This window comes from Coffea eugenioides, unplaced genomic scaffold (assembly GCF_003713205.1).
Source record: "Coffea eugenioides isolate CCC68of unplaced genomic scaffold, Ceug_1.0 ScVebR1_3148;HRSCAF=4305, whole genome shotgun sequence".
NCBI lineage: Eukaryota > Viridiplantae > Streptophyta > Magnoliopsida > Gentianales > Rubiaceae > Coffea > Coffea eugenioides.
In genome coordinates this window covers 4890-16697 of record NW_020863698.1, presented here as the reverse complement: position 1 = coordinate 16697, position 11808 = coordinate 4890, and the positions used below count along the sequence as shown (strand labels likewise).

At 35.1% G+C, this 11808-nt stretch overlaps 1 protein-coding gene across 1 annotated transcript; it reads left to right on the top strand.

The window, feature by feature from the left end:
• The first annotated feature begins 8671 nt into the window (after window positions 1-8671).
• On the top strand, window positions 8672-11412 carry LOC113757624 (protein FAR1-RELATED SEQUENCE 5-like). Its single transcript, XM_027300775.1, has 2 exons — window positions 8672-10916; window positions 11126-11412. The coding sequence occupies exons 1-2, from the start codon at window positions 8672-8674 to the stop codon at window positions 11410-11412; spliced, it is 2532 nt and encodes an 843-aa protein (XP_027156576.1).
• Window positions 11413-11808: the final 396 nt, after the last annotated feature.

The following is an 11808-nucleotide window of genomic DNA, read 5'->3' as shown; positions in this document are numbered from 1 at the left end:
TCTCTTAAGATTTTCTAGTGCTTCCTTCCTTAGGATTGTCTATGCGAGTTTTCTTCTCTCCTAAATTTTTTAGTGAGAGTTTTATTCTCTCTTAGGGATTCTTAGTAAGAGTTTTTGATAATCTTTTCGTTTATCTTTTATTAGATTTGAGTTTTTTAAGATTTTGATTATCAGATTTGGAATTTTTTGAATCTATTCAGCAGATTTCACCATAATATCTGGGCTTGAAGCACTTAATCAACAAATCTGCGTGAGTGGAAGCATGCACAGATGTTCGTGGAGTTACAATTTTTTTTATCTTATTTTTTAAATTTGGAGCTTTACAATATAATTTTTATTGTTCTTCAGATTTGGAATATCCTTTCTTCAGATATGTTTTTTGATATCTGTATATGTTTGATGATGTAATTTCTGTCATTAGTGTAGATTTTAATGAAATTATGATATTTTATAAAAAAAAACCTTAAAGTAGATTCAATTCTTTTGATGTAGATTACAAATCAAAACAATGTGACTTTGTCCACCAATATTCCAACTATAAAATAAAGTTGTCCTTCCTATAATTAGAGCTTGTCTGGATGTCGTTGTTTGTCACCCTCATTTGATTCCACCAACTTGGCCAATGCCATAGACATTATATAAATCATCAACCGCTATTAATTGATAGGCGTATTGCTATTTCTACCCCTTGATGGTTTCTGCCAGCCACATGATTCCGCCACATTAGCCCCAAATTTTTTTTTTCTTTTTTTCCAAATAATCAGTAGTCAGTGATGTTTAGGGCTGTTCATATACACCTCAGATTAATTCATCAAGCCTTGCCATATTGGTATGATCAATTATATAACATGCTTCAATTAAGATTAGCAAAAGGAACTTATCTTTGCATAATATGCATTGCAATCATTCATGACCTGAATGTGAATGATTCGAATTATTCATCCCAGGTCTTTTTTGTGAATCATTTCTAGGGATTGCCAAAAGATATTTGACTAGAAATATTCTTGTCGTTACTTTCACTCATATTCGACAAAAAAGTCGATTCTAGTTCCAAGTATGTGCATTATTTTTTTACTTTACTCCTTGCGAGTTGAGCAATTCCCAATTAGCCAGCAATTTAAAAGGTACATGAAAGAAAATTATTTCACACGAGATGGTGGGTGGCGAATCCAATAAAATAAAATTTCTTACTCAACAAAAATACAAATTTATAAATAGCAGTGAGTAAGGTCGTATTTACAGGGACTAGTGAATTTATTTTCTTCACAAAATCAGGAATTAAGAGGGAAGTTTCGAGAAACTACACCACACAATAATATAAAAGAAATTAATAATGAAAAATGAAGTAAAACTAAATCAATGGAAACAATCCTTCTAGCCAAAGGAGTAATTTCACCTTTTGATTTAATCAATTGATTGTCGATGCAAAAATCAATTTATATATTCACAAATAAATTGGTTATGATAGTCAATAAGGTCTGATTCTTTGTCTTTCTTTACTTTCTCGATAATTAAAACAAACTCTTTAATTACTTCTCTTGCCAACAGACAATTGTAAACAAGCTCTTAGGATTTAATCTACCGACAACATTAATGTTAGAAAAGTCATCGATTCTAACCAACAAACTCATGATTTTGTTCATTTAGATTGGATTGTACATTTTTCCGACACAAAACCAACTATGCCAATTGTCACAAATATTAAAATTATCAAACAATTATGAAATTGACATTTTAATTGGCATTAGATCATCTAGTTAATTAAATATCGAACCATTGATATTAAACAACATAACCATGAGCAGTTAATTTAGGAAATACTCCCTCCGTCCCACTTTGATTGTCCTGTTTTCCTTTTTCGTCTGTCCCAAATTGTAGTCCACTTTCCAATTGAAAAATGTAGTTATATTTTAATTTTCCTAAAATGCCCTTATTCAATATAAGTTGTTGTTATTATAAACCTACCCCATTTAATGAGAGTTGATTCTTTTTACCATCAATTCAAGTTCCCATAAAGTTGTACTCTAATTAATGTGAGGGTATTTTAGGAAAATAGCTACCTAAATTGATTGTTTCAACAAAGTTAACTATTTTTTCTTAATCCGTGTGAAAAAGAAATCAGGACTATCAAAGTGGGACGGAGGGAGTATAAAAATATTCATGAATCTACAAAATAGTAAGAATAAATTCTTTCTCACAATTTTTTCTGAACCAAAGCATTAATTATCCTTCAACTAGAAACCAGTCAAGAAAAATAAAAATAGAGCAAGAGTTTTTGTTCTCAAGAAGAGAGAGAAAGTAGATAAGATAGTTGTTGAAGAAGTTTTATAAAAAACATAAGAACATGTTTAAAACTCCTAAACATTATACTTCACATAAACAGAATCAATCGTGGCCTCCATGATTCTTCAAGAGATAAACCTCTCATAACCCTTGAAATTTCCTTAACAAATGTGCCGCGTTCTTTTTCAACAAATCTTCTGAAATTTTCTCTTTTAAACTTAGTTTAATCATGAATCCTGAATTCAACACAAAAAAAAAAATTATGAGAAGAATCAGTGAATTAGCATCTTGCCAAAATTAAGAACCCTAAATTCAACACAAAAGACAAAGTATGAGAAGGATCAGTGAATTAGCATAATAATTTTCCAAAATTAAGAAAAGAATAGTCCAAATAAAACACCTATTAAATTCACTATCAGGAGAAGAGGACAGTCTTCCAGTCGTCTTAAAATTTCCTGAATATTGAAAACAACCACTGAGACGAGCCAGCAGTTTATGTCTAAAGCCAAAAAACATTGTCATGTGACAGAAGCAAGCATGTGCAATTTATATTCTGTTTCTTCAAAGTTCCAAGACTATTAAAATTGTCTCCTACTGATTATATTATCCCTTTGGCCAAACGCCCTTTCATATGCAACACTTGTTTTAGGCATTTCACTGTTCTCAACTTCGTGATTTGACCATCTCTTTTTCATTAGTCTAATTTGTCTCAACTTTTTTGTGCACGTCATGTTGATATCACCTTTCTTCTTACCTATCAACTAGGAGCACTAAATATTTTTCCAGAATGTTAACAAAACATGCTAGAAGGCCAGTCGTCACCATGGTATATTTCTTTTTAGCAAGACTAATAGATTTCTCAAGTACACACAAGAGAGGGGGGGTGGGTGAGGGGAGAAGAAGGGAATAAGTCAATATCAATAGCTGTAAGGAAGCACCAAAACTGGCCATGAAAACACTCTATATGGTACTGGTTTAAGAAGAGGGCAGAGTGCATTTATAAAGTTGGAGAGGAGAGCCACGAGGGACTTCAGGTTAGGGCTGCAAACGAATCGAGCTGCTCGCGAGCCGCTCGCGAGCGGCTCGAGTCAAGCTCGAGTCGAGCTCGTTATTAATCGAGCTCGAGTCGAGCTCGAGCCGGCTCGAGTCAAACTCGAGCTCGAGCTCGAGCTCAGAATATTAAGCTCGTTAGCTCGCGAGCCTTGGGTATATATATATATATATATATATTTTTTTATTTTTATTTAATAATAAAATTACGTATATTATATATATATTTTTTTATTTTTTATTTTTATAGTAAAATTACGTATATATCCTTAATATTTTATTATTTATTAAGAAAAAAATTATTTTATTTATTTTTTTAAAAATAAAATAATTATTTTTTATTTTTTTTTGAGTTCGAGCTCGGCTCGACTTGATTCGAGTCGAGCTCGAACTCGAAATTTGCCGGCTCGTCGAGCTCGAGCTCGAGCTCGAGCTTGGTAAAATTTAGTTGAGGCTCGGCTCGATTAGCTCAAAGCTCGACTCGGTTCGGCTCGTTTGCAGCCCTACTTCAGGTACAACCTCAACTTAAATGCTCCCAAAACACAAAAAACCCTATCGCAAAGCGGTTCCGTCTAAGGTGGAAAGCTGATTCACCTATGCATGGTGGGAAGAGCAAAGCAAATTAGGACAACACATCACTGTGGGCCTGGGCAAAGCAAAGTTATTAAAAGTAGTGACCGGAACCGGGTAGAAGAAGTTTCATACAAGATCCATTGTACTTTTAGGGGAAATAACATGTATGCCCATCAACAACTTATAGGCATTTGTATTTTTTTTTCTAAACGATAATTTATGGGCATTTGTATGCACCTAAAAATTGTCATTAATTCAGGAGTAGCTCCCCATGCCTAATTGACAGGAAATAAGTTGCAAAGAGCAGGAAGAGTAGGAAAAATTGGTCAGATGCAATAATCCTTGGAATACGCAAAAATGAAACTATGTGTACTCCAATTTTAATTTATAAATGCTTACTTGACAAAAAAAATTATGACAATTTAAATTTAATTGTTAGTTGGCATAGATGAGTAATTATATACATAAATAATTAAAAGAAATTAATTTTATATAAAATTTATTTTTATGTAAATACATTTATTAAAAATTTATTAAAAAAATTTTGGTTTGTAAGGTTATTGTAATTTATTAATTACAATATTTAGGGTAGTTATGCATAGTTATATTGGCAAAATGTGATTAAGTAGCCAAAGCAAAAATTAGTTTTTTTTTAAGAATAAAATTGAAAGTTTAAAAAATGACATAAAAAAGTATACATTAATTGCGATCCCTCTAACTTTATATATTGCATAGATAGTGGCTTTTTAACTGAAATCAAAATTATAGAAGAATTATTAGAAACATAATAGTATTTCAAGAAAGTAGAATCATGACATTATTGACCTGGTAGGTTTTAATTTAAATTTAGAAATTAGATAAGCAATCTTATACGTACACATGATGATTTTCAAATCGATATCGAATTTGTAGATGAGTAATCAAAAACACAATTAAATAGTACTCTAAGAAATTAGAATTGAGATTGTAGATAAAATAATCATAAATATAAATCACACAATGCAAATGTTTCAAAGATTGAACCTTCAGCTATTGAAATAATTAGATGGTTATTAATTTAAATCCTAATTTCGCAACTAGTTGTATTGGACATGACAGACTATAAAATCACAAAATTGACTAGTAAAATACTGTCAAAATTTGAGATTTTTAATATATTAGCATTATCTAATGATAAGGATAACCAAATTATAGTAAAAATCAAACTTCACTCTTAAAAGTAAGTGCTAAATTTAAAGATTTTGTTGTGATATGGGTTATCTAATGATAGAAAATCCATTGAAACATGCAAAGCAATGATATATAGATAAATATCAATTACAATCCCACGTTCAAATTAACATATTCTAGCATTTTGATTCGTAATATGCATCGATTTCTATTAAATTTCAAAATAATAACAAATATTTATACATTGCAGTACATGATAGAGTAAATGAAAAAGATCCTCTTGACCCAATGCAACGTCCCCAATTATTTTAAAGCGGCGTCTTTATCTGTTGGGAATTCGGAAGACATTTTTGTTTAGCGTGTACAAAATTCATTATCTCACTTTAATCTAATGTTAGGTCCCATTTGTTCTACATTATCATGAAGTGTGTGTCTTCTATCTATTTATCTAAATAGCTTAAAGTATATCAAGTTCATATTGATTTGACAATTTTTAAGCACCCAATGATTTATTATCGTGTAAACTTTCTTAGGTATTCTATTATAACTAGTGCTCATGCACATCCAATGTGTGTGCAATCAAAAAATATATAATATTTATGATCATATATTTTAAATAAAATTTTTATTATCAAAACAAATTTTAATCTTTTAAATATTTTTCATAAAATAATTTTATGTAAGTAGTTATAATATTTATAGGTAGTTATGTTGAAAACATATATTTAAATAGTTAAAAGTAAAAATAGACATGGATAGTTATAGGCAGTTAAAGTAAAAGTAGTTTTTATGAGGGTAAAAAGAAAGTTCATTTTTTTATAGGAAAAACAGTTAGATCCCATTTGTAATTAAACAAATGATCAAATTCATATTCATTTTTGCACTTAAACAAGCCAAATCTAACTTGAAACCATATTCATTTTTGTCCATTCATATTTATTTTTGCCACTAAAAAAGTAAAATCTGACATTTTTATATATAAAAACTATTGCATATGAGTCATGTGGTGATTTTAGACTAAAAAGTAGTTGAAACTTAGGTTAGGACCAAAATTTGTGAAATTGAATTTGTAAAGAATATAAAGTTAATATTTTAAAAGTGAAAGATGAAAAAATTTATTTAACGAAATATGAAAGAATTTTGAATGATTTTCCCTAAAAATATTTATTATTCAGTATGCAAGAATTGAATCTTTTTCAATTATAAATATTTCTTATTATAATAATTAACAAGAAACTAATTTCATAACCATAGCCCAGTTGGTATCAACATGGCCTGTTAAGCTCGGGATCGTAATTCTGAAAACCCAACTAGTATGTTAAGCACCTTGTTACTTGTTAGTAATAACAAAACTCAGGTTTTGACGCAAAAAAGTCATTAATTCACTCAGGATTTCCAGGTTCCATCCATCATCAAGGCCAGGTTTGCTAAGCCAACCCTACAGCCGGTTGCCTTATTTCAATTGGGCCCCACTTGACATGTGAAAGATGTCCGCGCTGCGTTGTCTTGTTAACACTTCTTCTGCCCACGGTGGAGAGTTCACTCTACTTTCCACAGTAGAAGCAACCATCGGAAAGCATCAATAAGCGCAATGGAAGTATGTTGTATGCACTGAACTCTAATCCCTTATGTGCCATCAAGCCATCTTGTTCTTAGCTGGTATAGGTAATAATTAATGTCAGAAACTCAAACTTTGTCCTTGTCTTTTCACCTTTATTTCTTGCCTCAAAATAATATGAACCGTGGTCCTGCGTCCATTTTCTTTGCTTTTAGCCTTACATATTCCGGTAAATTCTGTAGTGTATTCACATATTTCAAAGACAGGTGTGGAAAGTAAATTATATGGCAAAGAAGCTGGCACGTAGCAACCTGACATGTACGGAGATGAAGGGAATGTTTCTAAAAAAGTAAGTGGTGACCTATAACCGCGGTGAATGTAGCGTACGGCAAATGTTGGAAATGTATTGGGGTGAAACGGAATTAACATAAATATAATGGGGTAAGGAGTAAAAAAATACCCGTTAACTTTATTAAAACAACCCCAATTTTCAACTCTTTCGTCCATAATAACAACGCAGTACCCATATTGGAATGCATTTTAGAATAAATAGCCAACTCTTTATGGCTTTCCTGCACTACAACTAAAGATTAAATCCATTTTGGATTGGTCAATCTTATATTCAAACGGGTGTCCCAGTTTAAAAGTTTCAGCTCCCCTTGGCTCTCTTCCATTACAACAACATAATACCGAAGGTGGCATAAAGACAGACTGATTTATCGGATAAAAAGAAATTAAACCCGTTGGTGAGTAAAAGACCAGCTCTTTGTGCCTTTCAACCATTACAGTGACAGAGTACCCAACGTGCCTTAAATACAAATGTTGGGTAATGGGATAAAATTTAGTTAAAACGGTTGTCTTATAAACGACCTGCTGTTTACGGCTTTCGTCCATCAGACGTTCAAGAGAACCCAATTTCGTAGAATACAAAATTTTTGATCGGAAAGCATAAAAATTAACAGCCGGTGTCGGTTCTGTTGTATAAAACATCGAAGAAAAAGAGAAAGCAGTACTAACCAAAGCCATGCTGGGGCCACCGAAGAGGAAGCATATTAGGTACTAAACACACAGCCATGTTGGGGCCCGCAGTGATGCGTGTGTTTGAAGACAGGTGGTGACGTCGGAATCGAAGGCAAAAATTTGGTAAAGAAGAAGTCAAGGCGGAATAGACAGAGGTGGTGTCTACTGGCGTAAATTTAGGCGCAGGCGGTGACGGTAGATATATCTGAGGAAGGCCCTTGCGAAGCTGTGGTGACAGAATGCAGCGGCGTGGAACAGAAGCAGAGAAATCAAAGGTGAGTACTTTTTTGAGTTTTTCCATAACTTTGAAAAATGGAGTAAAATAACGAGTAAAACACATGTACGTCTACTAGGGTGATTTCTACAGTTCTTGTAAGAGGTAATGATAGAGGAATAAGGAATACGAAGTACGGGGTGTAAGACCCTGCGTCTTCGAACGAAGATGTAACGAAACCGGGAAATTATCGCAGTTTATTTGTGCACGGAGCTTTGTGTACGTACGTAGGAAATGTTGGTCCTCTAATTTGTATTAAATAGTGTAAAGGAAATTAAGCAGAAATGAGTGAAGACGTGAAGAAGACGTTGTAACAGGACTAAAGTCTTAAAATAGAGTGATTTGGATGGCCGTGTGGACATCGATAATGGCCCCCATACTGCATTGCGCATGGTTATGTGAAAAGAATTAAAGAAACACACAGTAGAGGTTGAGTTTGTTGGTGTTAATGAAAATGCATGTCGATAGTGGTATTTTGTGCTAAAGGTTGATATAATTGCATCAGCCACACTTATAAAAACTGTGTATATGAATGTTAGAGTAATGTTTATCGTCTGCATTTTGTGAAAGTTGTGAGGTAAAGTATGGTTTGTTAAGTGAAATGATCGTGTATATATGTTTTGTTCCATTAGTAGACGATCAGTATTTATGTTACAAACGAAAGCATATGGGGAGGCTGAAAAAAAAATGTTAAGCGACCATGGTTAGAAAAAGCATTGAACAACCACACAGGGGTTGTAAGTATGGGGCAGGATGGGGTGCTTAAAACTCATGACATGGTGCAGGAAACAGAGAAGGGAAAAATGGGGATGGATGGTTGCGGCAGGTTAATGTCATTTGACCTTAACCAAGAACCTGAGTGTGACCGAGACACATGCAGTGAAGAAAGCGGTGGTTCAATAGGAGGACACGAAGATGAGGAGGCAGATGAATTGGTGGGCGCAATAGGCGTGGATGACGTAATGAAATTAACATTTGACACGGAAGAAGCTGGGGAATTTTATAATTTGTATGCGAAACTAAGCGGATTTGGGATTCGTAAAAGTAATGCCAAACGAGATGAAGATGGCATTTCAAGATTTAGAAAATGGGTATGTTGCTGTGAAGGTTATAGGAATGAAAAGTGGTTTAATTATGAAGACCGGAAAAGAGAAGCAAAAGCAATCACAAGGACCGGGTGTGGGGCTTGCTTTCGCGTGAAATATGACACAGAATCGGTAAAGTATGTGGTGACACGTTTCATTATGGAGCACAATCACCCGCTGGCATCAGAGGCAAGTGTGCAACACCTTAGGTCGCATAGAAAAGTGAGCGATGCAGAATATGCGCAGGCAAAAAGTCTAAAGTTGGTTGGGGCCAGAATATGCCAGATAATGAAACATTTTGTTATCAAAGCCGGAGGGTATAGTAACGTGGGATTTTGCATTAAGGATTTGTATAACCGAATGGACGAGGAACGTAGAAAAGATATTTTTAATGGCGATGCAGAAGGGGCACTTGGGTTCTTGGCAGCGAAGAAGGATGCCGATGACATGTTCTTTTATAAATATCATGTAGATAACGAAGGAAGATTGGCAATGTTGTTTTGGGCAGATTCTAAATCTCGTGCGGACTTCAGTGTATTTGGAGATGTATTGGTGTTTGATACAACATACAAAACAAATAAATACCGCAAGCCACTAGTTGTACTTGCAGGGGTAAACAACCATTTGAACAGTACTGTTTTTGGCTGTGCACTGCTATCAGATGAGAGGATTGAAACATATGAATGGGTGCTAAGTACATTTGTAGAGGCTATGAAAGGTAGAAAGCCAGTAGCAGTGATGACAGATGGGGACAGTGCAATGAGAAGAGCTATAAAGAATCTTCTCCCGGATGCTTGTCACAGGCTATGTTCGTGGCACTTGCATAGAAATGCACGGAGTAATATTCGCTGCGAGGAGTTTAATAACAGGTTCTATAACCTGATGGCGAGAAAGTGTAGCACTCTTGAGTTTGAGGATCGGTGGGCTAGGTTGGTTAATGAATGTGGGGTGGTAGAGAATGAGTGGGTGAAGAAATTGTACCGTAGGAGAAGGTTATGGGCAGAGGCCTATTTACGCGGTCATTTTTTTGCAGGTATGAGAAGTACTCAAAGGTGTGAGAAAATGAATGCTTTTTTGAACGAGTACTTGAATGAAAAAATGCGACTATATGAATTCGTTAGAAGTTTTGATTTGGCAATAGCATGGCTTCGACATACCGAGAGCAAAGCAGTTCACACAAGCGAAAACACAAAACCAGTCTTAACCACAATCCTGCCCGAATTAGAGGGGAGCGCAGCGGAGGTGTTTACAAGGAATGTGTTCTTCATGGTGAGGAAGCATTTGAACAGGCAAGGACTTCTAATTTCTGAGGGCTGGAGCGAGGATGGAGGGAATCGTACATATTATTACTCGAAATATGGTGGACACGAAATAAGTTGGAGGGTGGATTATGATAGGTCAATGGAGAAGCTAATCTGCTCTTGCATGAAATTCGAGTCAAAGGGGATTCCTTGTGCTCACATGTTTCGCGTGATGGTGGTAGAAGGAATGAACAGGATCCCAGAAGCATGCATTTCGAAGCGGTGGACAAAGGGAGTTCACTGTAGTAATAATGGAATGAAAGAATTTGTTGCAGACGAACAGCTGACACAAATGGCCAGATATGGCACTTTAAAGTCCAGCTGTAATACTATGTGTTACTATGCCTCCTACATGGATGATGCGTTTAATGACCTGCAACAGATGTTTGACAAGCATTCTGTGGACCTAAAGGAGAAGTGGATTGATAGGGGATATGGGGGAGATGGATTTGCAATGGATTCAAGAGTGAGGAACGATAGAAGTAGAAGAACATTCGGGCTGTTAGATCCTAGGGTGTCCCGGTGTAAAGGTGATCACAAGCATGCAGAAGCAAAGAAGAAAAGAAAGTGTGGTCATTGCAGGTACTATCGGAATTGCATACGTAGTTATACAGTAGTTAATTGATAAAATACATGAAGTGGACAGCGAAGGTAATAATGAAGAAGTGGGTATTTTTCGTTCTTATTAACAACAGTAGTAAATAAACACATAATTAAAAGTGCATACAAAGTATACAAAGTTATTGGCAATGCAAGAAAGTTGAAGTGGTGTAATGTTAGCACTGTGCTCGGTTAACGTGATTACTTGCAGTCACAAATGATTTGACATGTGATATATGGGTTGAAGATTGCAAGCAGGCCACAACCAACGAACATGCCCATACAAAAAGAATTCGCACAACACAGCAGTTGATGATGATTATATGGAAAACTGTTTGGATGACTCGCTGGAAAAATCATTTGAAATTGGTACGGGCTGCAGCGACTCAGGCGAATGGAGAGGACAAGCATTTGTACCACAACCATTCGGTAGCGGTGGAAGGGACACAGGTGGCCAACAAAGAAGTCCAGGAGAAAGATGAGGCACTACTGTTGTGATGCTTCGGTTTGCAGTAACGCAATAAATAAGGCAGGTTTTGGTGAGTCGAGGTGCAAGAGTAGTCTTTCCATGAAACAAGTACGAAATTGTAGAAGGGGAAGGGTTTGTATCTTTCCTTCGCATTAATTTGTCTTGCGCATGAGAAGGCTACAAGGTATTCGTGAATGCGGGGAAAGCTGGGTATATTGTTTAAAAAAATTTGATTTCGTTACCATTGAAGTGTAAATAATGTAAGTTTGAATGTGTCATGGGCCATTGTAAGCTGTTATCACCACAGCCACTGAAAGGTTGTAAACAGTCATTGTACTGATGCAGTACCTGTTGGTAAATGGCTTTGTTGTTCTTATTTCACTGCCGTTGCGTGTGTAAATCCTATTATATATTCTTCTAGGTGT

What these genes read in the sequence shown, in the direction of transcription:
- LOC113757624 (XM_027300775.1), top strand. Translation starts at nt 8,672, where the DNA reads ATGGGGCAGGATGGGGTGCTTAAAACTCATGACATGGTGCAGGAAACA. An exon ending in GTACTATCGGAATTGCATAC is followed by an intron (nt 10,917 to 11,125) that starts GTAGTTATACAG and finishes GATTACTTGCAG; the next exon opens with TCACAAATGATTTGACATGT.